At 39.0% G+C, this 27,925-nt stretch overlaps 1 protein-coding gene, 1 long non-coding RNA gene and 1 pseudogene across 2 annotated transcripts; 1 reads left to right on the top strand and 2 right to left on the bottom strand.

Annotated features, from left to right (window-relative positions):
• Window positions 1-49: 49 nt before the first annotated feature.
• LOC139969184 (ATP-dependent RNA helicase DDX50-like) lies at window positions 50-23,179 on the bottom strand. Its single transcript, XM_071974054.1, has 14 exons — window positions 22,952-23,179; window positions 20,076-20,576; window positions 18,839-18,923; window positions 18,337-18,420; window positions 17,924-18,051; window positions 16,632-16,896; window positions 15,167-15,312; window positions 13,753-13,959; window positions 9,266-9,370; window positions 8,144-8,263; window positions 5,445-5,518; window positions 4,722-4,881; window positions 3,041-3,223; window positions 50-1,926 (listed from the first exon to the last, which is right to left on the bottom strand). The coding sequence occupies exons 1-14, from the start codon at window positions 22,994-22,996 to the stop codon at window positions 1,564-1,566; spliced, it is 2,466 nt and encodes an 821-aa protein (XP_071830155.1). The 5' UTR covers window positions 22,997-23,179; the 3' UTR covers window positions 50-1,563.
• Window positions 9,722-11,188, top strand: LOC139969191 (uncharacterized). Its single transcript, XR_011793667.1, has 2 exons — window positions 9,722-10,009; window positions 10,691-11,188. It is a non-coding gene; the product is annotated as an uncharacterized lncRNA (long non-coding RNA).
• A 1,762-nt stretch (window positions 23,180-24,941) lies between the features above and the next one.
• On the bottom strand, window positions 24,942-25,018 carry LOC139969290 (U2 spliceosomal RNA; annotated as a pseudogene).
• Window positions 25,019-27,925: the final 2,907 nt, after the last annotated feature.

Here is a 27,925-nt window from a genome sequence, read left to right as displayed (position 1 = left end):
AATGACAGGTGCATGTTGTAAATCTAATACAAAGATAATAAAAGTACAATTATTTAAGATCTTTCAATCTATTTTTCACCATTTCTTTAGGTAACAGTCTCCTTCTCTACAAACATTACTCTTATCTAATATATAGCTTTAATGGTAACATTTAGGGTAAAACATTAAGAGCTATTAATTAATGATCGAGCGAAGACATCTACCATTGTGAAGTACAGTTACTGATCTTCTAAAAAAATAATGCTACCATAGTCCAACACAGCTCACCCCTGAACTCATCCGTTTGTCACTCCGAATGATTACTGAAGAGTGTGTTTGGGGGAGGGGGAAGTTGCAGTGCTAACATCCAAAAAATCATGGTCTGTTATTGTACTTTTTGCAGAATAGGAAGTAAGAATTTGGTTAATATCTATATAATATATATACTTCCCAAGTACAATTTATTAAATGCAAGGACTCGTAATATTACTCGAGTCCATACAGCGTTAATTAATAAATACGGATACAGAACATCCTTCCAATTGGACATTTGTTTAAAAAAAAAAAAAAAAGTATGAAGATGCCAAAACTAACTTACATAAATGAATTCTTTCATCTGATGGTGTCCATTCTAATGCTGCACTCATTTCTAAGAGTTAGTAATATTCAAGATCATTCCAACACTCAAATATATGTTCAAATGAAAATCTGATCCTTCACTTCATTCACTAATTGTCCACTTACAGAATGCACCCTAACATGCATAATGTACCCTAAAATCAGGGATGAGCTTGGGATACAAAACAAAGTACAGAACTTTGCAAAAATTGCGGTATAGGCTCCAGTTTGCGTATGTTACAGTGTGTTAGGATAATAGTTTTTGTCCCGAGGTAGAAAAGATAACACAGATATTCCGCGAATTCGCAGAAAAAGCTCATGTCTGTAAAATGTATAATGGACCCTAAATTGCAGAATGCACCCTAAAATACAGAATGCACCCTAAACTTCAACAAATCGATTCACCAAGACGGTGAGACCTCAAAAGTATGAAACAGTGTGGTTGGTACCTTATTGCCCTACAAATCTTGCAATAACATGAAAATCAAAAAATAATAAAAACAAAAAAAAAACAAAGGAAATGATTTAAAAAGAAGAAAAGTGACTGAGTAGACAATTTGCTTTGAGGGTTGACACTGCCAATGAGGTTACCTAAATTGGGAATGGATTTTTACCAGATCCTGTGGGGGAAGGTCGTCATGCAACTTCCTTTTCACATTTAGCAGGGTAATCCTTGTATGCTCGACTACCCATCATCCACATAGGGATAGCATTGCCCAATGGTGCTTGGCAATGTGGTCATATTTCCAATGACACTACACCCACCCCACGGTCACATGTGCAGCTGCAGGCACCGCTAGTATTTTCAAACGGGTCAATCTTCGCCATATACCAAGAAGAATTCTCGGGTTTCCGGGCACACCGTTTCCAGGAACGATGAAAAATTCCATCACTTCCCGGCTGAGAGGCAAGTAGTCTTGGCTCTCTGTCAGACCATAAAAGACCTCTGGGATTTTGTGAGGAAAATTACTCACCACCACCAGTCTTGGGGCCTCCCCTGTTGAACCCACCTCGGAAGTTTCCTCTTCCAGATTTAAATCCCGCTCCATCACCCCTGCCTCCTCTGAAACCCCCTCTGCCTCTGCCACCACCACGACCCCCTCCTCCTCTTCCTCTGCCACCTCCCCTACCAAATCCACCTCCCCTACCAAACCCTCCTCTACCACCACGGAAACCACCTCTCCCTCTGCCTCTCCCGCCATATCCTCTGCCGCCTCCGAATCCTCGACTCCTTCCAAACGAGTTACCATGATAGAAGTCTGTGAAGAAATTATCCGGAAATTCGTCCAAAGTCTCCACCTGAGTCTGTTCGTCATCGGCAAAAGCATCCTGAAAAAGAAGAGATAAAAAAACTTTCAAAACGACGAAGGAGGGGGACACCTTCCGAGGAAGAGCGATAGAGGGCCTCAAATATACTACGGCACTTTGGAGCAGCAAATATATCCTGCGGTTTCTATGCTGCAGAATCTGTTGCTCTCTGAGGGTCATGGCGGCCAGCTTGCTAGGGGGCACCGACATCTCTGTGGCATTAATGCTATTACATAAGAACAACAACCCACAAAGCTGATTAAATTAAAGCGAGTTGGCCTTCAATTGCACTAGAGGCTCTGTGACGTCATTCTGATATGGTGCTTGGACAAAGGTGCTTAGAATAGCTGTCCATTGTTGCTTGCTATATCAGAGATGGTTCCCCACTGTTTTTCTTGTGATATCTTAACGTCTCTTTTGCATTCTTGAAATTGTGTAGAAACTTAAAAGCAAAATTTTGCACAGTCTTTTCATTTGTTGTATCTGATACAATAATCTGCGAGTGTTTTCCCAGTATTTCACATTATCTCGTAACTTAGCAACTCCTCTGTGGTTGACAATTTCTTTTGTACGTCAGACATTTCACTGTCTCTCTGGTGGATCAGTAGTTAGATTTCTACCATCAATTAGCACTTGGCTATCAGACGGCAATTCCTGTTACATCATTTCCACCTTATCACTTCTCGCCTTTTGGTTCTTCAGGACAAGAAATAGAACTGGCATTAGGCCTCAAAAACTACTCCCTTAACCAACCAATGTATCGTCATGAATGTATCAACAGAACGAATTACTTTGTGCAAAACGTTTCTACCATAAGCTTGTTTACACAACTGACGACAGAAATACGTACCAGCCATGCTTTATTAAACCAATGATAGAAGGTTACACAGTAATTGATGCATTAAACCGACTTTTGACAAATTTATCCGTTCAGCTCGTAGCTTCAAGTCCCCTTCAAAGAGTGTAAGGCCAAACTTTTTTTGTGGAAATAATCGTGCATAATTTGTTATAGATCTTTGAGCAACTTTCCAAATTTTTCGACTAGAAATCACTTTGCGTTCACACTAAGGGGTGGGAAGTGGGGTCATGGGGAATATTCAAGGACACTTTTAAACCACTTGAAGATGGTACTTACCAGAACTTGCTTTTCTATCTCAAATTCAGTATCAAAGAGGGCGGTCTTCCGGTCTTTACTGAGCAGGACCGAATTCTTCTGCATCTTAAAAGCGTCATCTCCGAGCTTTCGTTGGAGGATGTCAGATAGCTCGTCACGGTTACCAATGGAGAGTTCACTCGTTATTTTGAAGGTAGTTTTTCTCTGAATAAGGGGAAGAGAATTTCGTAGGGAAAGCTTCCTCAATTTATGAGACATGATTCTAAGAAGGAAACATTTTGAGCGGCAGCTTTAATAAATTGCTTTTTGACTTTGACTTTACTTTATTTGGTTTTTTATTATCTTTCCTTTTACATCACACTACCAATTTGTACAATATTTGGTCACACATCGATTGAGTTGAATCATATTTCAGGAAGTGTACTGTAAAAATAGCAATACTGGGGTAAACTTAGTCAATATTCTGGGGAAATCTACATTTTTTGCATTAAACTAAGAAATATTTTCTGCTTCTGCCTTTACAGGTTGGGGGGGGGGATGTACAATTACAAACTGAATCAGTTCCAGCATATATCTGTTGCCAACCAAAAAAAAAAAAACTGTTCACTTGTCTTTAATAACAAATGGCAGCACAGACCATCAAATGTTATTAACTAACAGATCCATTTATTTCTACTCCAGTCAGAAGATCAGTATTTGTTAATCCTCGTCATGAAAGTTTCAGACGGCAATTCCTTTGACATCATCTCGACCGACTTTTTGGAGAGAAAGTTGCATACAAATTGCAACATCTGCCTGAACTACTGTAGTTACCGAGGGAGTGAATGTACCTTGAACTTTAGACTCATCTACTTCACATCTATTTGACATTTGCATACAAAACTGACACTCGTGTCACTTTGAAAGTGATTTTTAGATTGTGTCTGTGGTGAGTTGCACATACAAACACACACACACAGAGTATAACCAGCACCTGTTTAACTGCACACGGTTAACAAAAGTCTTCCCCACATCTGATAGGATTGATGAGAACACTCACCTTGACATTATTGATTCAAGCTTTGAACTGTCAGTGATACTATGACCCAGCCATACCATAGTTACAAACAACCGACATTCCATGACACACTTTCAACTTTCCTGATACAGTTTCAACTGGATTAACTCTACCCGCTTTTAATATTTACATGTATAGCTGGTTTTTAAATACATCTGGACAAGATAGCCACTACTATGTGTGGTAAATTCAAACCAAATTGCACATGAAATGAATGCAAATGGACTTCTTTATCTCCATGAACATGTTAGGATTGTTTTTATCTGATTATCTTAACAGAGAAAGAAAGGCAAGCTGCAGCAGCTGCAAGCTCACCTGCAGCAAGGCTGCATCAATATTAACCCCCTTCCCCCCTCCACAATGCAATGTCAGACAGAAAGGTTATTTTGTACCCCCTTGTAACACTCGCCGGTAGACCCCCCTCCCCCTCCCCCTCCCCCCCACAATGCACTGTCAGACAGAATGGTTATTTTGTACCCCCTTGTAACACTCGCCGGTAGACCCCCCTCCCCCTCCCCTCCACAATGCAATGTCAGACAGAAAGGTTATTTTGTACCCCTTGTAACACTCACCGGTAGATCCCCCTCCCCCTCACAATGCACTGTCAGACAGAATGGTTATTTTGTACCCCATTGTAACACTCACCGGTAGACAAGTCAAGCTTGACCTTCTGCACATATCCTGCAGGCCTGCTACGTGGGCAAGAAGAGATGTGACCGTTTCCAATGGGCCATATTTATCCAGAAGAGACTGTGCCCTACTCTCGAGCATCTCCTTGGACTGCTGCGGGACTTTCTCAAAGGAACTAGAATCGAAATAACGGAAGAAAGAAGAAATTCAACCAAAAATACATCCACTGGTGGTAGATCATATTATGATATTAATTTCAGATAATGATTTGTGTGTATCTGGAAATATGCAGAGTATTCCACTGATTCACTGGCTGTTCATCTGGTCTGCTGCTTTTAGGGTTGGTTGTGGAGTGCATGTACTATTGTACTGTACGACAGAAGTACTTCATTTGCACAGAGAACACCACGAGTGCCCAGTTTTTGTAGTCCCCCATCGGTTAATCCAACAATCTCTCCCAGATGAGAGAGGACGGCTCTACTTTAACTTCATTCATGGCTGACCAGGTATGTTTTAACCAATTAACACATTGCATATAGAGTGCTAGAATGAAGATGCCAGCAGACAGTATAATCAATCTCTTTCTGATCCATCCATTTGGATGTCATCTCAAAGCATTTGAAGAGAGAATTTTCTATGCATCACACATGGATTGTTTTCCCCCTGTGATTTGGGATTAACACTTAAATGACAGCAGTTGGAACGTTGCAGAGTAACATTCCAAACACAACAACTTACTTTTCCAGGTTTTCAAGTTTGCTTGTGTAGAGTTCTTCTGGCTGGGGTGGGGGTACTTGCTTAAACTTAAGTTGCTGTGGGATGAAAGCACATGAGACATTAAAGTCATTTCATCATATTTGCAACTTGTGAGGAATATAGAGATGAATATGTAGAGACTTATCATACATTTCAATTTCACAATTAGCTCAGTATCGAGAGAAATAATCTCAATAAAGTAAGTCAAATCCATCTGATGCAATAGAATGTATCTGAAGTGATATGAATATTCAATAAAAAGATCATTTATATCACTCCTACATGGGTCAAACACAATGTATGGTAACAACTACTCCAATTTGAGTTAACCATAGGAATTTGTCAAATACAATATTACAACTCTTCATTCCCAGCAGACACCTATAAAGGATATAGCCCAAAGTACAATAAAAATAGTTACAAAAAGGAGACCCTTCAAAGAGAAGAGGAGAACCCATCAAAGAGAAACAAACTCCTCCAAAGAGAAACAACTCGTGCTAAATTATTCATCCCTACGGACAACTACAGCAAAACCATGGGAACGGGCAAAAATCTTGTTAGTTCTGCGAACATACTCATCCACGGGCACTCACAGTGTGAAGTTCAAGATGCCCATGTCATCTCAGCCGTTACCACGAGGAGAGATAAACAAACAGCTCTGCTAGACAAATTACGTACTGTACCCATGTTGAAACGAAACAGAGTTTTCTGTGTTCATGTCATTACTGTACACATGTTACTGTACAGGTGTTGTTTTGTACGCATGATGTTAAACCAAGCATGCCATCTCTGTACAGTTATGTTCGAAGTGCTAATGTTGTTCTGTGTACATTTTGTTACTGTGCACATGTGACTATACATGTGCTGTTACCGTAAACACGATGCATATGTTGTTCCTGTTCACATGTAGTTACTGGATACATGTTGTTCCTGTTCACATATAGTTACTGTTCACATGTTGTTCCTGTTCACATGTAGTTACTGGACACATGTTGTTCCTGTTCACATGTAGTTACTATTCACATGTTGTTCCTGTGCAACTTTACTGTTCACATGTTTTTCCTGTGCATATGTAGTTACTGTGCACATATTGTTCCTGTGCACATGTTGTTCCTGTTCACATGTAGTGACTGGACACATGTTGTTCCTGTTGACATGTAGTTACTGTTGACATGTAGTTACTGTTGACATGTTGTTCCTGTTGACATGTAGTTAATGTTCACATGTTGTTCTTGTGCACATATTGTTCCTGTGCACATGTTGTTCCTGTTCATATGTTGTTCCTGTTCACATGTTCCTGTTCACATGTAGTTACTGCTCACATGTTGTTCCTGTCCATATATTGTTTCTGTGCACATGTAGTTACTGTTCATATGTTGTTCCTGTTCACACATAGTTACTGTGCACATGTTGTTCCTGTTCACATGTAGTTACTGTTCATATGTTGTTCCTGTTCACATGTAGTAACTGTGCACATGTTGTTCCTATTCACATGTAGTTACTGTTCATATGTTGTTCCTGTTCACATGTAGTTACTGTGCACATGTTCCTGTGCACATTTTGTTCCTGTGCACATTTTGTTACTGGACCCAAGTAGTTCCTGTTTACATGTAGTTACTGTTCATATGTTGTTCCTGTTCACATGTAGTTACTGTTCACATGTTGTTACTGTCCACATGTTGTTCCTGTTCACATGTAGTTACTGTTCACATGTTGTTACTGTCCACATGTTGTTCCTATTCACATGTTGTTCCTGTTCAGATGTAGTTACTGTGCACATGTTATTCCTATTCACATGTTGTTCCTATTCACATGTTGTTCCTGTTCACATGTTGTTCCTGTTCACATGTAGTTACTGTTCACATGTTGTTCCTGTTCACATGTTGTTCCTGTTCACATGTAGTTACTGTTCACATGTTGTTACTGTCCACATGTTGTTCCTATTCACATGTTGTTCCTGTTCAGATGTAGTTACTGTGCACATGTTATTCCTATTCACATGTTGTTCCTATTCACATGTTGTTCCTGTTCACATGTTGTTCCTGTTCACATGTAGTTACTGTTCACATGTTGTTCCTGTTCACATGTTGTTCCTGTGCACATGTAGTTACTGTTCACATGTTATTCCTATTCACATGCTGTTCCTATTCACATGTTGTTCCTGTTCACATGTTGTTCCTGTTCACATGTAGTTACTGTTCACATGTTGTTCCTGTTCACATGTTGTTCCTGTGCACATGTAGTTACTGTTCACATGTTATTCCTATTCACATGTTGTTCCTATTCACATGTTGTTCCTGTTCATATGTTGTTCCTGTTCACATGTAGTTACTGTGCACATGTTATTAGTATTCACATGTTGTTCCTGTGCACGTTGTTACTGTTCACATGTTATTCCTATTCACATGTTGTTCCTGTGCACATGTAGTTACTGTTCACATGTTATTCCTATTCACATGTTGTTCCTATTCACATGTTGTTCCTGTTCATATGTTGTTCCTGTTCACATGTAGTTACTGTGCACATGTTATTAGTATTCACATGTTGTTCCTGTGCACGTTGTTACTGTTCACATGTTATTCCTATTCACATGTTGTTCCTATTCATATGTTGTTCCTGTTCAGATGTAGTTACTGTGCACATGTTGTTAGTGCTGTATCAATAATCATAATGTTACTCACTGCTCTTCTTTCAACGTTCTGTAGTTCCTGCTCGCATCCTGGCATGTAGAGACATATACTTACACCAGGTCTGCCCGCACGCCCCGTCCTCCCTGATCTGTGAATATAACTGTCTACATCCTAGAAGAGACAGAAATCAAGAATGGTGTAACAATTAAAATTTATCTTTAAATCTAAAAAGTATTGCTATCGAGAATAACAAAGTTAATTTTGTGTTTACATCTGACTGACGTGATTGGAATCAATTTACTTTGAAGGTCACCAATTCTACAACTTAAACAAGCATTTCAATTCGATCACCAATGTAGTCAACTGCAGTCAAACTCTGAAACAACTGGGAAGAAAAAAGGGTGTTTGTGAGGTGTGTTTGGGGGGGGGAGGGATTCCTAGAATATATTTTGAGGCCCCACAACACTTTTACTTCAAAACTCTTCACTTGATTGAATAAGGGGTTAATCAACGGTCTAGCGTGCGTTACTCACAGGATTAATGCACGATCCGGGGATAGTGCAAGCGATGCACGAGGGCGGAGCCGAGTGCATCCAGCGATAGCATTAACACCCGGAGTGCATTAATCATGTGAGTAACGCACGCTAGACCGTTGATTAACCCCGTTCATTCATACGCTACCATTTGTGTGGGGGAAAAATCAAAAAACAAAACATTTTTGGTTACATATAACCAAAGATTTATTAAAGTGATGCCCTGTAATTTTACCGTGCGTTACTCACAGGATTAACCACGGTCAGCTGACCTGAATGGACCAATAGGATTTAGGAATCTTTACTAGGTATGAATGAAGCTTTGTTTAGTCCGTTTTCCTCATTTAAACATTACAAAGTGTTTTGTGAGATCATTCAAATCAGTCCCCACTCATCCTAAATTTTTTTTGGCAAAGGACTTTCTGTTTTAATATCCAGCAACATGCAGACGAGTAATAATTAGTCAGCAGGATTCACATCTATAGAATATATTCAAGATGGCAAATCCTGAACATCGCTGATCATGCAAAACCTGATGAAAACAGAGCAAAGCCCTGGTTGCAAATTATATTCCTTCCAAATTAATTGCCTGCCATTCGGCACGACATTCCCTAGTCCATGAATTCCATCCATAACTTACATTGGGTGGCTGACACTGCAGAACTAAGTCCACTTCTGGTATATCTAATCCCCTTGAAGCCACATCTGTGGTCACTAAGACCTTGAATAGACCCTGACGAAATTTCTGTAGAAGAGATGTTTGACAAACGATAAATAATTACAAAGTTAAATACAATAATTTGTTTTTTCATTGATTAATCAGTCTTCCACACAGCTTCAGATCTTGAAGCATTTCTGAAGCTCTTTAGTTAGAGGATTAGTGTGCACTGGAGCCATCAGTGTTGAACTGAGACCATCAAGTGTACAAATTGAAGCCATCAGTGTGAACTAAAGCCATCGGTTTAATCCAGTCCACCAGAGTCATTTAATCCAATTGTTTTATTGAGGCTTAATCACTAGACTTCATCAAAATTTGCTAAGGAGAGGATGAAGATTAAAGGATGGCATTAAGCCAAAATTCTAGTCTCGATATGTGGTAGTCCAACAAGAGCATCAATGATGCAGTATCTCAATACTGGAAGTTTTAATTTTTATTCCTAATTTCAAATCTTTGCTCTGTCTCTACAATTATCAATATCAATCATGGTACAACAAATATATAACTTGCATTTTTGCCACGAATAGTCTCTGCAGGTTACACTTTATCCTGCTAGTCTTGCCTTTAGCGCTCATTGCCTGTTAGTCGAAAGAACGACGTTGCAAGGTTTAGTAATGTCATAGAATATTTAAGAACTTGTTTTTTATGTGGTATCCTTCATCTTAGGTCCAGGGATGTAAGTGCAGCCAAAAAAAAAAACCGGAAAACTATTCGGAGACCCCGGGTGAATGCCGTCCTAACACATCCTACTCCTAGCTCTGACTACTTACACACTATCGTTATGTTAGGCTAGCTCAGAAGTATTAGCGCTAACACATCTTACCCCTAGTTCTTACTACTTACACACTATCGTTATGTTAGGCTACCTCAAAGTTACGAATACGTCGCAGCGAACTACGGAATAAAAAACAGTCTCACATTCGAATGCGATCACAAATATCGACTTTCATATGCGTATCCCGTAGATTTCCGCCGCTCACAAATATCACAAGCGTTAATTCCGAAAGTTATGTCGAGCACCAGCAGTTACGAAGATATTAATTAGCAGTCCAATCAACGTGAATTAGGCAAGGTTTTTCAAAGAACAGAAATGAGTTATGGCGATTTGAAGTTCGCACGTACGCAACGATATTCACATGGCACAATGTTGTACAGTGCAATGCGATGATGCGAAACAGGAATGGTATTTTGATTGATCGATGAGTGAAAGTTGAAGTTAGCTTGCTGCAACGGGCCAGGCATTTTTGCCGCGTTGTGTCTTTGATATTCGAACAATTTTGTGGAACTTTATTGGAATAAAAAAAAAACGGATTTCCGTAAAAATACGGAAGACTTACATCCCTGTAGGTCAGTCTCAGTTGGACTTTTTGGTCATATAGTTTGACGTCATTGACAACAGCCAAATTAGAAGAGGCGAACAACTCGACCATATTCTTGATGCCTGCCTTGAGAGCTAGGCCTATTGACCTACTGTATGTTACTGTAGACTGTAGTGGTGACTACCATCAAAACTGTGTCCACTTCTAGATATCGAAACAACCCACGTTTTTCCGCGTACCTAACTACAGAACAGAAAATTGTTCGCGAGGGTAGCCATTTTCGTATATCTAACATGTAGCTGTTATGAGTCATAGCCAATCTGCTACAAAACAGACTTGGGGGCGGGGCTTAATCATCAAAAACGGACCTTTTTACTAAAAGTAGGGGCGGCAGCTCAGTGTTGTTTTAAGAAAGAAAAATCATTTAAACATCAAATCAAGCAAATAAAAGCCATTAAATGTCATATACAAGTAGTAAAATTCTTATTAATACCTACCTGTAAACAACAAATGAAAGTTTAAAATTTTAATAAAATATATAATACATAGGACCCTATCTTAGACGATACCACTGTTGAAAGACAGTTCTATTCTATTCTCTTTCATAAAACATAAGTTTTGGAGCGTGTGCAAAACAGGTCTGTCAAAGTGTGTTTTCAGTCCAAATTGGCCCGATTTGGACATAAATCGGTGAAAAAGTCACAGAATGAGATACAATTCTGGAATAAAAAATAGTAACTTTTGTTGGTCTATATGATATATTCTTGCTCTGGAAATTCCAGAGAAAAAGAACTTTGTTTGAAGACGCTGAAAAATTTTTAAGAGAAGAGAAAGTCCCACTTACTGTTACAATATCTCTATACATGTAATGTATTGAGATAAAAATGGATAAATTGTGAGCAATAGTAAAATGTCTACAGTTGTTCTGGTACCTTACAATATACTATATCTCAGAAGTGCTCCTTTAAACCTAAATTAATAAAGAAGAATGGCAAACTGAGTTGTATGCCTTTAATGGTTTTGTTAATTCATTGCTTCATTAATCCAAACACTCAACTAACACCTAGTCATTTACCTTATTAACCACTTGAATGCCACTCAATGCAATTCGTCCTTGACATAAATTGCAAAATATCATAAACAAGTCATTTGAGAGGTGTTAAATTCTCATGTTCTAGATCCTGTTGGGTTTCCTGTTGTACCTGAGAACCGACCTATATTTGATCTGTGCATTAGACTATATAGTCTGCTGTAGTCTTTTTACTGATGAGCCTAGGCTCTGTTTAAAAGGGTCAGTGTACTTTTTTTTTAATAATCTACAAAATATGAAAATAAACTTTGCGCCCTAAGCCATCCTCTAAAAGTCTAAAACAGTACTCGAAATGGGATACCTTTTACTATGCATGCATCATGCAACCTAATAGATTTCTCTTAGTGGTGGTATTTAAAGAGCTGGTCGTTTTTCCATAGTAAAATGAATAAGCCAACAATACAATGTTCAAAGTCTCATCCTGTATTGCCACAACTGATGTTTTGAAACCTCAACAAAGTCCAACCAGTAACACTCAGCAACACGCTAACAAAACTTATATTTGGTCAATCTGTGATGCCCATTGGAGGATAAAAAGAGACCTTAATTTCCCTCACTTTGTTGTTTCCTTTCATGTTGCCAAGGTGAATGTAAGCAGTCATATTGACAATGCTCAGCTTTCATAGAAGGTTATCATCTTAAAAGATTTTCAGACACAGCATTCTCAAAACTCATCTCAGTTAGCCAATAGATGTACTTGTCTCCACTCTTGGGTGTGAAAGACCAACAAAACACTTTCCCGAATGGACTTTTTAAGTCTGTAAGATATTCAGTAGCTGTTTGGCGACATTGTGCGCTAACGTTATCACTACCACATTGATCATAGATCGCGTTTGTTTTGCCAATAATAATTCAGATTCTGCATCCAGTAAAATCCACAGCATATTTGGAGTGTTTGCAGATTATCAATCAAACTTAAAAAAAAATCAGTTTATTTTTCCTCCAGTCAGTAGATCAGTATTTGATAATCCTCGTCATGAAAGTTTCAGACGGCAATTCCTTTGACATCATTTCCACCGACTTTGTGAGGAAAATGGAAATGCAACAAGACTTCGGTGAATCGGTCTTGTTTACCAATTGCCTCTGTTTGTGCATGTGTACACTTATTTGTCACTCATGTATCACTTATCTGGCTCAGAATTGTCCATGGTGAATTGTTTCGGAATCCATCTACCACAACACACAAGCACACAGACAAAAGACACACATACTATACATGGTAATATAGCACCTGCTCAACTAATTGATATTCGCCAAATACGACCACTCATTTGAATATTAAATCATTGGTGGTACCTGTACACCTCAGTTTAATGATTAAAAAACAAATGTCACAACAATGCACAGAAACCACACACACAAAAGCAACATTGATAGTGACGATAGATTGCTGTGTTTCAGTCGTACTGCTAACCGATGCTCATAACAAAGTACAGATTAAGAGGCTATTGGCTTTTACTCGAAGAATGTACGACCACTGTCTTGTTAACACCATTGCAAAGGTTAAGGTAAGCCCTGTTGAAGAAGCCCAATCCTTATGAAGTTGATTGAAACACTGGGAGTGGAATTGTTTATACTTCTTAACACTGTAACCCATCTATGCATCACAACTATACCAGTCCCTATTCTTTCCTTGTATTTTTGATAGTAGACATTTGAACTGCTTTGCCTAAATTTGTCTGAATGTACACCAAAATCTTCAGAGCCAGTTAAGTTGACATCCACACCAGGGACAAATACATCCAGTATACCTGAGCAAAATGTTACATAATGTAAAATTGCTAAGTGTATACAAGTTAGAAGTTTGTATAGCAGTATTTCTACACAAGTAGAGTTGCAAACTAGAAATTATTCCCTGCACGCGTCCCAACCCCCCCCCCCCCCTCCTGACTATCTTACAGTGGAATAAGACTGTCATCCAAAGGAATTGAAAACAAAAAACTAGGAAGAAAAAAGACTTTCAATCAGTTAATTTGAACGCAAACAAGCATTAAACTTACATTAAGCGTCAATTCCCTCCTTGCCTGTTCGATGTCACCGTGTAGAAGCATGGCATGGAGCCCAAAATTATCGTCTCCCAGCATGGAATTCACTTGGTTTTTGGTCTGACAGAATACAATACCTTGGCCGGATTTCCCAGCATACCTTTGGAAAATGTCAGTGATGAGGCCTGGTTCCAGACCAGGTTTGCAACGTATAGCTAAATGCTGCATAAAGGATAACGGGCGGAGAGAAACAGGGTCAACGTGGTATTTACTACTGAAGAATATGACAGTACTGGACATAGAACAGGACATCAATCTTGAACAAACCTGTCCACATCAATTGAAATGGTCAAATCTGGATAAACTTTCCATGGCAACACAGTTACATCAAGCTATATTTTTAAGAAAGCACAATTTTGTTTTTGCATGACTAATGAATATGATTGATTTTCACGATGATATAGATGGTGTCTGGCAAGATACCAGAGGGAGTGACATGAGAATGCCAAGTGAGTTTAAACGGTGGTTGTTCTTTCATGATAACAGAAGTTTGTCAATATAGCATCTTGTATTATTATCACAACTGATCTTTAAAACCTTAAAATGTAAGCAGTTAACACTCAGCAAAAAGCTAACAAAACTTATATTTTGTCAATCTGTGATGCCAAAAAGAATCTAGCATAATTGACTATCGGACAGCATTATGCAGGGATGCCAGCAGGGTTTACCCCTAGGGCCTGAAAGTTGTGGAGACTTGGATGTCCCAAAGACTATCTAAGCTAATGTTGGGACGTTATGAAAATCCAGGGAAAAAATTGCGGTATTGGCTCCAATTTGCGTATGCTACAGTGTGCTAGGATAATAGTTAGAAATTCGCGGAAAAAGCTGATGTCTGTTTCAACTGGGACCGAAAGATCGTGTGGAGCCTGAATCAAATTTCAAAATCGGGAAAAAGCTGGAATTCTGGCTATTGCCGGAATTCTGGCATCTCTGATTATGGTCTTCATATGAACTCTCAGAGGACAGAAACAAATGCAGCAGTTATCCTACTCTAGAAGATTTTTTTTTTTTTTCTTCTTCAAACAGAAACATGCTAATCTAGGGGAACAATACAAGTTCATAGAGGAAACACAACCAAGAAGGGCAACTGAAAGGAAAGTTATGTAATAAATGTTTATCTTCTTGTCATATGTGCAATAAATAGCACAGTACATTAATGCTTCAGAACAACAGTTTTCAAAATACATTTTTAAGCTGTTAGTGCGTTATAGATACGTTTGTAACCGCCTCTAGCTTTTGTATGATCAGTGACAATGTTCAATGACTCTCTACACATCCATTCCATTCTTCCCATCCTACCCTCCCACCCACCCACATCCATCCATCCTTCCCCCACCAAAAATAAAGAGAGAAAAAAGTCAAGACATACCGTGACAGTTGTTGCAGTTTGCAGTCCTTCTTTCCCAACAAGATCTATTGTTTTGTAACTATTGTTCAGGTATTTGTTAGCTATCTTCAACACCCATGGAGGCATCGTCGCCGAAAACAGTAACGTCTGCGGATTTGACTGACTTTCTGTAAAACAAAGACGACAGTTTACAAAGAGTTACTAACGGTCATTTTTCAACTATCTGACAACAGTCCAGGACTGATTTTCAAGGATTCCTACATCAGGATGCTTTTCATGCCAGTAGAAAAGAAAAGGCTGTCCTACATTCTACCAATTAACATCAAAAATCAGTTGGGTCTAATCGTCAGTCAACACTTTGCATGATATTTCGTACCTCACATATGCCCTGTAGTTGTTTATTATCAGCAAATATCATTGGACTGCTCCTTTAACATTGAACAGTTACTGACGTGTGTTGCAATTCAGGGAAATGCCAGTGAAAACTTGATGTTAGCCAGTAGTTTTGTGTTTTATACACTTGCAGTAGTTTGGGCTTAAATTGTGAATATTCTTGGCATGTTGCTCATCAATAAGTATCTTCAGGCATGTCACACTGACAATTAAATGAACAAATCAGTTTATTTTTCCTCTAGTCAGTAGATCAGTATTTGATAATCCTCGTCATGAAAGTTTCAGACGGCAATTCCTTTGACATCATTTCGACTGACTTTTTGGAGAAAATTCAACATATTGGTAAGTATCTGCATATTAATGGTTTGTCAAAGCTCTCTAGTTGTGATTTTTTGGTACAGTAGCTACGCATCTGTCACATGACTTCCAAGGGAAATTTGGTCATTCCGAACAATGTTTATTCAGAAGATCATTAAATATCAGTCATGAACAATGATGGATACATCTTAACTACTCAAATACAGAACAATGTTTAGTCAGTTCAGTCAATGTTTACTCAAATACAGAACATACTGACGTTTTCAACGGCTGCAAATTGCACACAGCCAATCGAGACCAGTAACACAAGGCCATCATCCTATGAGCCAAATGGACTTCAATGAACGTTTTCATTGGACACAAAGCTGAGAGGTTAGAGTAATTTTTGCCAGACCCCACTGCCCTAATACAGTAGGTCAGACCCCTTACAACATCATACCCCCGTCAGCATATTTACCATCACAGTTCAGTCAGCATATGATTATCACAATATACAAAGTTGGCATTCATTTCCCTGTCCTATTAGTCATTAGCCATCTACCCAGCCATACTTAAAAATCACACTTGAGTCAGTCACATACTTAATTTGACATGAATTCAACATATTTAGCAGACATTGCTATGTATTGAAACTTTTACAATAAATTTCAAAGAGGGGAGGGAGGGAGGGAGGGAGGGAGGGAGGGGAGGGGTATGAACTTTGTCATGTAATATGTCTATGTCAATGGGTTGTGCGGAAGAAGGTGGCACTACCCTTTAAAGGTCCACCACTTACCCCTGGAGTAGGAAGGAGTAATTAAATTCTCTACATCAGCAGCAAAACCCATGTCCAACATGCGGTCTACTTCGTCCAACACCACAAACTGCAACTGGGACAGGTCGAGAGCTTGCCGTTGGACGAGATCGCCGATACGGCCCGGGGTTCCCACGACTATGTCGACTCCTCTTCGCAGGGCGTTTGTCTGTTGATTGTAGCTGACACCACCGTATACACAGAGGCAATGGAGTTGAGGATCCATTGACTGGTAACATTTGAACACCTAGATGAGGAAGAGTTCAATACAAGATGAAAGGTGGTGTATTATACAGTTTGAACTACTGTATATTACTTGTAATCTTCTATGCAGTGCTTATGTCTGCACCTTACATCACCATCCCATACACAGAAAGTATTTGGGGGTCATTAGAGTCTCATCTACAGTGCTCTGGTACTTAGGCCCCAGAGAAAAAACTAAGCTAGCACGGCTGGGATTGAGATCCTCTGTAAAATACTGTGTTTTGATCAAAACATTTTGATTGGTAACATACCATTTTTTATTGTGAATTTCGTTTTTAGACATTAACCTTCATCTGATGAAAGGCTTTCTTAGCTAGTTTTGATATCCACCATATTCTTGCACAGTAAACAATGTAGCCTAACATATACATAGTACAGTCAAGGAGAAACCTATTCAGGTTTTGTCAGTGCAAATCTACAGTGTGAAGAATGTCAGTGATCATTTCGAGAATGGGAAAATATTGATGTGGAGCGTCAAAGGTAGAATTTGTTGGTTTCTACGTTATAAAGCCGTTGCAATTTAAGTTTCAGTACACAGTTAAGAATAAACATCTAATGAAATGGTTGAATAATGGGAAATAGACAGTAGCAGCATTTGGTCATGGTATGGACACGCTACAGGAAAAAGCTCATTTCCATGAAAACTGGTGGCCTGTTAACAGATCCGTTTATTTCTACTCCTGTCAGAAGATCAGTATTTGTTAATCCTCGTCATGAAAGTTTCAGACGGCAATTCCTTTGACATCATCTCGACTGACTTTTTGGAGAAAATTGAACATATAGTAGGCAGAATAGATAACACAGTGTCGTACTCTACACACCTCTCATTCCCCATAATGAACTAAAAAAAATTATCTAGCTTATGCAGATGTCTTGCTCCCCACAGATATACTGTATACATAGCATTACCCTAGGTTTAGTCATTTACTACAACTTGATAGATTTAAGTTTTTCCACATTTAATTTATCTCTGACAATCACATGATGTAATCTTTTCACAGTCAACCAACCTGAATTGCCAACTCCCTGGTTGGTAGAAGTGTCAAAACAGCTGGGGCTCTCCCAACTTTCTTGTTGTGATGTTTCAGTTTCTCAATAAGAGGTAACACAAACGCCAGCGTCTTGCCGGTACCAGTTCCTGTAATGGAGGAAGAGGATCAAAAGGTTTGGTGCTGAAAGTTTGTTCCTAGTTGCTCATGCCCTAGGTTGGAAATATTTGATACCAAAATACATCATCAAAGATAACATTCTTCATCCAACATCCCCTTACTCCGCCTCTCCCCCTCCTCCACCATTCCCCTTCCTCCACCCCCTCCCCTTCCTCCACCCCTCCCTTCGTCCTCTGCTATTCTCCCTTCCTCCACCCCCTCTTCCCCCACCCCCCCTTTCCCCATACCCCCAGAATGGATAAATGTACACTTACTTGCTTTCACAATAACATCAATGCCACTGAAGACATCTGTGAATGTTTTGGATTGGACTTGAAACAGATAATTGACTCCAGAAGCTGTAAAACAGAACAACAGATAGATTTAGACAAAAAGTACTGCAGATTTGCACTGCACACTGTGGACTTGGTGGCATTCCTAAATGATTGGGCAGGAAAGTTATTTATAAATCAAGGAAATACAACAAAATATGGGCAATTAGGGGTAGGTTTCTTGAGTTAACTCGCTTGACGCTGTATTCACTGCGGGGGGGGGTGTTAAAACTGACAGAATGAGACCGGGGGGTTGGTGCTAAGTCTGACAGAATGAGACCATTTATTACTTTAACTTGATAAATTGCCTCTTCGTTGCCATTTTAACACCTGGTGTACACAGAACAAATGGATCAGCTCATAACAAGAATTTTTGAAACAAGAATTCTAAATAAATTTGAACAACATTTACAGCTTATATCCAGTAAGTACTGTAGCTACATACCTTTAAGTTGTGCGATAGTCTCTGCAGACAATTCAAAGTTTTCAAAGGCACCCTCCTGTTTGATCTTCTCCGGGTCAATAGTTGTCTGAGAAAAAAGAGTAAAGAGAGAAATTGCATACTGTCATACATGTTTTACAAAAAATTGTCTTTTCAAGTGCTGTATATTACTTGTTATCTTCCATGCAGTGCTTATGTCTACACCTTACATCACCATACCATACACAGAGAGTATTTTTGGGTCATTAGAGTCTCATCTACAGTGCTACGGCACTTTGGCGCCAGAGAAGAATTGTAGCTAGCACGGCTGGGATTGAGATCCTCTGTAAAATACTGTTTTATGATCAAAACATTTTGATTGGTAACATACCATTTTTTATTGTGAATTTCGTTTTTAGATATTAACCTTCATCTGATGAAAGGCTTTCTTAGCTAGTTTTTATATCCACCATACTCTTGCACAGTAAACAATGTAGCCTAACATATAAGTCAGAAGATCAGTATTTGTTAATCCTCGTCATGAAAGTTTCAGACGGCAATTCCTTTGACATCATCTCGACTGACTTTTTGGAGGAAATTAAAAAAGTAGGAGAACAGATAACATGGTGTCTTTCTGGGAACACCTCTCATTCTCTTTAATGAACTCAACAATTTATCTAGCTTATGAAGAGATGTCTTGCTCCCCACTTTCAAGTGCCGATATCAAGCAAATCTGAGATAAGACATGGGTTATAACAATGTGTAATTTAACCGAATTTATCGGTGACGATTGCAAAAGGAACAGCACTCCATACCCTTATCAGGACTTTTAAACTTGCCTTTCAACACTACAGTAAAACATTTTATTCACTAAATAAAATTTGGGACGAGGCATTGGTGGAAAACTTTTAGAGCGACAATCCAAGACTCAGTTGAAAGTGAACAAATTGTTATGAATGATACTCGTCAAAAATATCGAAATATCAACCAAGTCCTGAAAATGTGCAAACATAAATTCATGGATATGATCTCAATGAAGCTACTTTTTGGAATACAATTCCAACAGGTTGCTACTAATTGTTTAATTGAAAGGCAAACTGTGTAAACCACTAAAGTCAATTTTATGTCCCAGCTCAGGCCAGACAATTACTGTAAATGCTGCTTCTATTTTCTATTTGTTTGTTAATTTTTGATTTGATTTAACCCCAGTTTCAACGATTTTTGCTTGCATTTCCAGAAATTACACACCACATGCACTCACCACTTTCTTCCCCTGTTCTGCTTCCTTAGTTTTTGCATCCAGTCTACTACTGAAGGTTTTCTTCATCAGGTCAATTTCGTCATCAGATTCCTCGCTGCTGTCAAACTTTCCATTCTGTTGAAGAGCTTTTTCTGGTTCCTCATCGTTAGTTCCGTTGACTCCATCCACAGTCTCGTTCTCTCCAAACTTAACTTTCTTGTTTTTCTTATCTTTTTTCTTCTTAGGACTGTCGGTACCAGAGTCCACCGACCCATTTTCGGCAAGTTTATCTTCCTTCAGCAACTCGGTTATTTGAGGTTCCAATTCTTGTCCATTGGTTTCTTTAATCACAGCAACCTCTTTACTTTTTCTCTTCTTCTTTCTCTTGATGGGTGTTTCAGCATCATCAAGTTTCCTCTTGATAACCTGGCCACTTTCCAATGCATCTGTTTCTTCGTGGAATCCATTAACTTCTGGCAGTTCAACTCCCCCGTTAGTCAAAGAGTTCTTTTTAGCCAACTTCTACAAAGATGATCAATGAGAAACAAACATCAAAGTCTTAACAAGGTTTAGAACAATTCACAAAAGACTGTGCAATGGGTATCCAGTCAAAACGTCCCTTTACCAAAACGTCCCCGCTTTTTTAAGACCAAAACGTCCCCGCTTTTTTAAGACCAAAACGTCCCCGTTTTTTACCAAAACGTCCCCGCAGTCAAAACGTCCCCGTGAGTCAAAACGTCCCAGCTTTTATAATTAGTTGGAATGCAAGTGTGGATGTTTTTAGTTCAAATCAAACAGTAAGGATAAGTATACAGTAGTTTAGGTTGAAAACACAGTTTTTAAGAGTGGGAAGTGCTGGCTATGAGGGCGGAAACCAGGCGCGGCGGAATGGAAAAATTATTGGGGGGGCTAATGTGTGGAGACTATTTAAGCGGAGCGCCACTATCGGTTGGCGCGGAGCGTACAAGAAAATTTTGGGTTTTTTCAAATCCCCAGATGGCCGGAAACGGCACTTCCCGAGTGTTTTATGCTGCGAATACCTAGCCCTAGAATATGGGTCTCAAGCCTGCAATTTCTCAGATTGCACGTAAAAGTCTGTAAAAACATTGTAATTTGTTTTAAGAGAGTAGCTATTACTCGTAGTGTACTCGCAAAGACGTTTTTGAGTGTAGTAAGGGCAGTGGCGGAGCTAGGGGTATTGGTCAGGGGGGGGGCAAGAATAGTCTGTAGGGGCGCTTTCGACACTATCTAAGCGGAGCGCCACCACAGGTTGACGCGGAGCGGTCAGAAAATTTTTGAGTAAAGATACTCCCTAGATTGCAGGAAATCACCCTTTCCGGGCCTTACTAATTTGCAGATAAACGGAGAATAAATAGGTGTCGTCGCCATTTTGTCGGAAAATTACACCAACAGAATATGACAAATGTCAATAGGTATATGAGAGCGCAATAAAATAGTCAATAATCGCGAATAAGTAAAAAGTAGTGAAAAGCTGAAAAGAGCGCCAGCAGTCCATTTGAGTCCGTCAGGGAGGGGGGGGGGGCATCCGCCCCTGACTGTATATATGGACGCTACGCCACTAAGTAAGGGGATGTTGGAGAACTGGCTGAAATGAGGCAAGTCATTGGCCTAAGACGAAGTTGTGTTACGCTTACCGGTACTCACACTAACTTCTTCCACTTTTCACGGGGCGTGAAGACGTGGTTGGGGTGACAAGGTGGTCTATAGCCAGGGGACAGGCCGAGGGTCCCCAGCAATTACTAAAATTATTACACCTATATAGTATAGGCTACGTGTGCATCGGACAGATCGACAAGTATGCATTGAAAAATGGGCAGATGCACGTTTCGGAGCCTTGGTAAATATTGGGGGGGCTTATCATGCATTTGCCCCTTCAACTTTTTCATTGGGGGGGCTGAGCCCCCCAAGCCCCCCCGGTTCAGGACCGTTCAGCCGCCACTGGCGGAAACATTTTTGAGTATAATTTTCTGAGGTAAGATAATATGAATAGAAAAGGGAATGCAAGAGGGTTGTAGGGTAATAGGATTTTTTTTAAACACGAGTTGGTTTCTAAATGAATATATACGATATTGAGGGAAGGGAATAAAAAAGATTTTTGTTTTGTTTATGTACAACAAGTTACTTTTTGAATATGCGAGACAGGCTGGATAAAAGTGATATATATTTTCCTTCAGCACATACGTTTATTTTTTTTTCTGTAGACACTTTATATTTTGGATTTTCGTGATTGTTTGCCTATTTTTCTACCCTTTTCCAGAATTTATTCTGCCTTCTTATATTTTTGATGGTCTAGAAGAAGGACTACAGCTAAAGCCCCCAGCCCCCTTTCCCGTCTCTGCCCTAAACGATATAGTCCTTCATGATTTATTTAGCGCTTGTAATCCAACTTGCATGCCGATAACTTAGCCAAATTATAACTTAAAATTGATATATATTCACAACTGTGAATGAATGTGATAGACGGGGACGTTTTGACTTACGGGGACGTTTTGACCAACGGGGACGTTTTGACCAAAAGCGGGGACGTTTTGGTACGGGGACGTTTTGGTAAAGGGACGTTTTGACTGGTAAGCGTGCAATGGGCTTCAATCGAGAGAGAAGCACAAATATTTCATAGATCACCTACAAGGAAATCCAACATTATTCTTTATTGTTTACTAACTTAATTGTACTAATTTGTTGGCTTCAGGTATCAATATTGAGCGTATTATATCCAAAACTATTCAAACCATGCGTGCACATGCACTCAATAGCCTAACCCAACCTACGCTAACATGCGGCCAAATGATGTATCAATACCATCACTAGAGCTAGGCCTTACTTAGCCTAGGCCTAAACGTTACTTAGGAGTACATAATTTTAACTCGTGAACAAACCTTCTTCATTCTTCTTGCTTCTTTACTCAGCTTTACTTCCTCCATTTGTGCCTAAGGTTGGACTGCTTCTAATCGACAAATTCACTAATTTACAGAACTGAAAAATTAAGTCACACGAGCAATGATCGCTTCCGCACTTCTTAGATGTATGACAACGACAGAGAAGAGTGTTATCACGTTGAAGAATACCACATGGCCCGTAGACGATTCCCTTTAGTACAGTGAGTACACACACACACTCACTACATGCGGTTGTGCATTTAAATGCCACGTGAGTGCGCCTCGGATCTTACATTGCGTAATGTCAAGTATGCTAGCCGTTTACGTCACTATTCGCAGACTCGTTTGCAAGAACATGGAACGCTAAAAGGGTAAATATTTTAGTACATTTCCACGCAGTTTTTCATTGTGTTTCTTCATATACATTGCAGTGTTTGCGTATATCTTTCAATGCAATGTAAATGCAATAGACAGTCTGTACACAAAACGCAGAAGAAACTCTGGTTGTTAACAAGAAGAGAGGAACACAACAATAGGAAGCCAAAACAGAAACACAAATGTAGACAAAACATAGACACAGGATTCATCTTAGAATTACAAGTACATGTCAATGAAAAGCGTTATTCCCAGAGACATGTAACTCAAATTTCTAATAATCGCGGGTTGACGTCATCAAAGCATATTTGCTCAGGGAGAGCTGATGAAGAAGACGACATTGACTCGGGTGATTAACAGAAACATCGTGTTATCTAACTTGCTCATTAGCAGAATATGATCCAAGTAGACCTAATATATTAATAATAGGTTTGCACAATAGCTGTTTCCTGTTAGTGCATTTCTAGATGGAAAAAGTGCAAGTGGGATGAGTTTTACTCAAACTATTTGCTCAAAAGAGACAGTCCAATTCCTCATAAATAGAACTGAAGACTGCAGTTAAATAATGATATAATTGGACCGTTTGTGTCTTTAAAGTTATATATTCCGGTGGCTAAGCTTAACAATAGCGCGTAAAGATTTCTGCAACCTAATATCACAACCACATTTGGCTATAGCATTTCGTATATGTTGTGCATGAAGATTTTCGAAAAGTTGGTGATATTTTATTAATGCACCTGGCAACAATGAGAGTGATTGAAGCCATTAAATCATGTAATTGAGTTGTAAATTTATTTTTTCTATCTTTTATTCATATAGATAATTTCAATGTAGTACAAAAGTTGCATTTATTTTCAAAGATAATCAACAAGAATAGTATAGTAAGAAAGTACCACTTGCCTTTATACAACCTCTGTTATGATGACATATAACAGACAACATGCTCAAGTTGGTCTATTTCCTGGAGTGATGGAAAGTTTAGCCAGCCAAACTAAATCACATTCAGTTAACTGTTTCTCGAGGCATTGAAGACTTGCGCACAAAGAATCATCTCATGCCGGTAATCTGACCTAGTTTCGAATGAGGTGTAAGAGAAGTGTTAGACACCACCATCGATCCCAGAAAATACACACATAGTTTGCTACCGTCGGTAATAAGACAGTAGTGCACAGTCAATACATGCAGCTACGGTCAATACCCACAGCACAGTGTACATAGCAGCGATGGACATCTTAGGTCTAGATAAAAGATAACAGGTATCACGTTTCTTTACTTTCTGCATTTTGTAGCGACACGAAAATATCTTCACTTGCAAGCAACGGGAAGTTAACTATTTCAGATGGCGGCACGCGGTTTGGGGCGCGTCTTCAATGTCTTTAAGGATATAAATTGAACTTACACTGTGCATTTTTGGTGTTATATCTGTTAACGGAACATTGACTGTCACTAAGATGGTAGGAAGATATTTCTACTTCGTGAGGAATAAGTTACCCATCACATTCACATGCCCATGCAGGCACCGCCGAAACAAATGGGCACGAAAACCAACTGCCGAACGACTGATTCGCTCTCAACCCCAGTCCCCTTGCGTCGATACTGTGACTGTGTGATAATCGTCGGGTGTGTATCACTATTCCCCTCGAAAGGGAACAGATACTACACTTGATCTTAGCCAAAAGGCCGAGAAGCGATCTACTGATACATTCTTTGCCCCATGCAGTTCTATATATTACGTTGGAAATTTAACCAGTGTTATAGACAGTGTTATACGTAAGTTATAATAACATGGAAATAAATAACTGATCTATTAGTCAAAAGAAGCCGTATAGGTTTAACATTGAAAACATTGAAATTTGCGCAACTGAGATAAAAAAAATAAAAAATAAAACAGAAAGAAGGATGGTTTATCTAGAGATCGATGAAAATTCCAAACTTAATTGAAGTAATGAAAACACTCTAGTATATTTAAATTAAGTCATAAATATTCATATAGGTTAAATGTCTATACCACTGGGAATAGAATATGTAAAACCAGAGTACATAGTTACGTTACGGATATTTATTGTAAATATAGGTGTGCTTATACTCTGTGCTTATATAATTATAGGTTTGACTATACCTGTCCTGTTAAGATTGAAGAGGTCATCAATTATCTTAAAAGGTGTATAAACAAGCTGAGATTTTGCTACGTTACCGGTAATTTATTATCCAATACACCTGTTCTAATGTAAAATATTAATTTTTGGTCGGTACCGTATTACATTTCGAGTACTTTAGGTGTCATACAGAACAGGAATATTTGTTTTTCACGGCTTGTATTGCAGGTATCAATTTGTTAAATATACATACTAAAATTATTTTAAAAAAAGGAAAGAATTTTGAAAGATTGCCTACTTTGGTGTGAATGCACTAATTAGGGCAACAATCAATATCGTCAAAGTTTGCAGAAGATCTGTTGCCCTATTTTTCTGTACCAAAAAATGCTTGTGATGAAAATTAAATTAAACAGTGACATTGAGAATTTAGAGAAAAAAAATAGTGGAGGGCAGAGAATGGGTTGGGGCTGTATAATTGGTCGATATCATTTCTTTGATTGACAGAGTGAGATTAATAAATTTACTGACAAAGCGCTCATTCAGAGGTTGACGTTAATAGATAGTATTAAGTATCACCCCCCCCCCCACCATCCCTTCACCATCTATATACTGTTTGAGAACGGACTTAAAACAAGAACTGATATGAATAATTCATCAACTTAATTTTACCGGAGGAGCAAGAAAGAGTTACTCATATAAAAAAAGCGGCAAACTGATATTACGACTGACTGGGGCAACTGTCAGTAACATTTACTTTTAAAGAAAATCGTTTTACAACGAGCATTTAATGAATCAAAGTCTATAGGGATATGAATATCATACGGTTTCATAAGTAAGTTTGCCCGTGCCTAATATAGAAAACACTCTTTTGTGTTAGAAAAATGTCTTCTTGCCATATATCAAAATTAGAGCTTTTATTATAAATGCATTCAAAATGATGAGACATTGAGCTTGGTCTAACATCTCGATGAGAGGGGATGCGGAGGGAGGGGAGGGGGCGGGAGGGGGTGATATGTATTCACAGTGGCGGAGCGTCCATACAGTCAGGGGCGGATGCCCCCCCCCCCTGACGGACTCAAATGGACTGCTGGCGCCCTTTTCAGCTTTTTACCACTTTTTACTTATTCTTGATTATTGACTTTTTTATTGCGCTCTCATCTACCTATGCACATTTGTCACAGTTTGTTGGTGTAATTTGGCGATGACATCTATTTATTCTTCGTTTATCTGCAAATTAGCAAGGCCCGGAAAGGGTCATATCCGGCGATCTAGGGTGTATCTTTACTCAAAATATTTCTGTACGCTCCGCGCCAACCTGTGGTGGCGCTCCGCTTAGATAGTGTCGAAAGCGCCCCTACAGACCATTCTCGCCCCCTGACCAATACCCCTAGCTCCGCCACTGTGTATTCAGTTAGAAAAGGATTCGAGGGTTGCCCCACTGCGGGTCATTACAGTAGGCGTGTTGTTAATGAAGGCAAGTCAATGGTGGCTAAAAATGAAAAGTTGAACATCAAACATGATATGGTCCCTAAAAGGGCTCGTAAATGTGTAGCGAAATTTATAATTGCTGCTATGAACGACACTGAGGTATGTGAAATGTAATGATATTTAACCGTGCCCTATCTTCTGAAGTTCCCGAAAGGTTTGCGTGCTTATCATGTTTACTTGCTAAAATGTTGAAAGCTTTTTGTTTTTCACGACAAACTCTCTAAAGGATCCAACTCGGAATGAGAGACCCTTATCCACATGTCAAACACTCAATCATCATTTCCAGTGAGTGCAATCAGAAACGAGAGGTTTAGCTGTTAAAGTGAAGTGCGAACAAATATATTGAAAGTCACCGAGTATACATCATTATTGAAAACATTTATTCTCTATGAAATATTTGATATTTTAGCCACTTTTATTTTATAGCCACACTTGCTTGAAATTTTTAAAAAATATGGCAAGGACGGCTGGGCGAAACATGTTAACTTTCTGCACAACAACATATATTGTTCGTAGTCTAAAATGGTTATTAACGACCGGAGTGATAAAATGGTGGACTTACCAACCCGCCAGTGGATAGTGGACGGTGGACGGTTGAAGGTGGACGGTGAACAGTTGGCAGTGGACATGCAGTTGACGCTGCATTTGGACTGTTGCACTACCATGGGCTAAAATGAGACACAAGCCAAACCAACATTATTGATCTATGCATGTGGTAGAAATAAGTGTCTCTAAACAATTTCCCAAGACAGCTAAGAAAAATACCTATCACATGATAAGACTTAGGCTTCTTTAACACTAACATAAGGCTGAAGGCTTGATCAAGTCTAATCATGACATCATCCAGCCAAGTTTACTTTAATTGTTTATTTTTTTCTTCATGACCAAACGTTGGCATTTGTTTCAGTGTCTACACTGTTTGCATTCTACCTTGAAAATATGAAAATATGAAATAAGAAAATATGAAATAAGAAAATATGAAATATAAATATATGAAAATATGAAATATAAATAT

Source organism: Apostichopus japonicus, chromosome 6 (genome assembly GCF_037975245.1).
Source record: "Apostichopus japonicus isolate 1M-3 chromosome 6, ASM3797524v1, whole genome shotgun sequence".
NCBI lineage: Eukaryota > Metazoa > Echinodermata > Holothuroidea > Aspidochirotida > Stichopodidae > Apostichopus > Apostichopus japonicus.
Note: the sequence above shows the minus strand (reverse complement) of the source record. Positions and strands in the feature narration are given on the sequence as shown.

Coding starts and splice junctions, on each gene's coding strand:
- LOC139969184 (XM_071974054.1), bottom strand. CDS start 22,996: ATGGAGGAAGTAAAGCTGAGTAAAGAAGCAAGAAGAATGAAGAAG. Junction 9,371..13,752: donor GGAGGGAATTGACGCTTAAT/GTAAGTTTAATG, acceptor TCTCTTCTACAG/AAATTTCGTCAGGGTCTATT. Junction 3,224..4,721: donor CAAGCTTGACTTGTCTACCG/GTGAGTGTTACA, acceptor CCCCTTATTCAG/AGAAAAACTACCTTCAAAAT.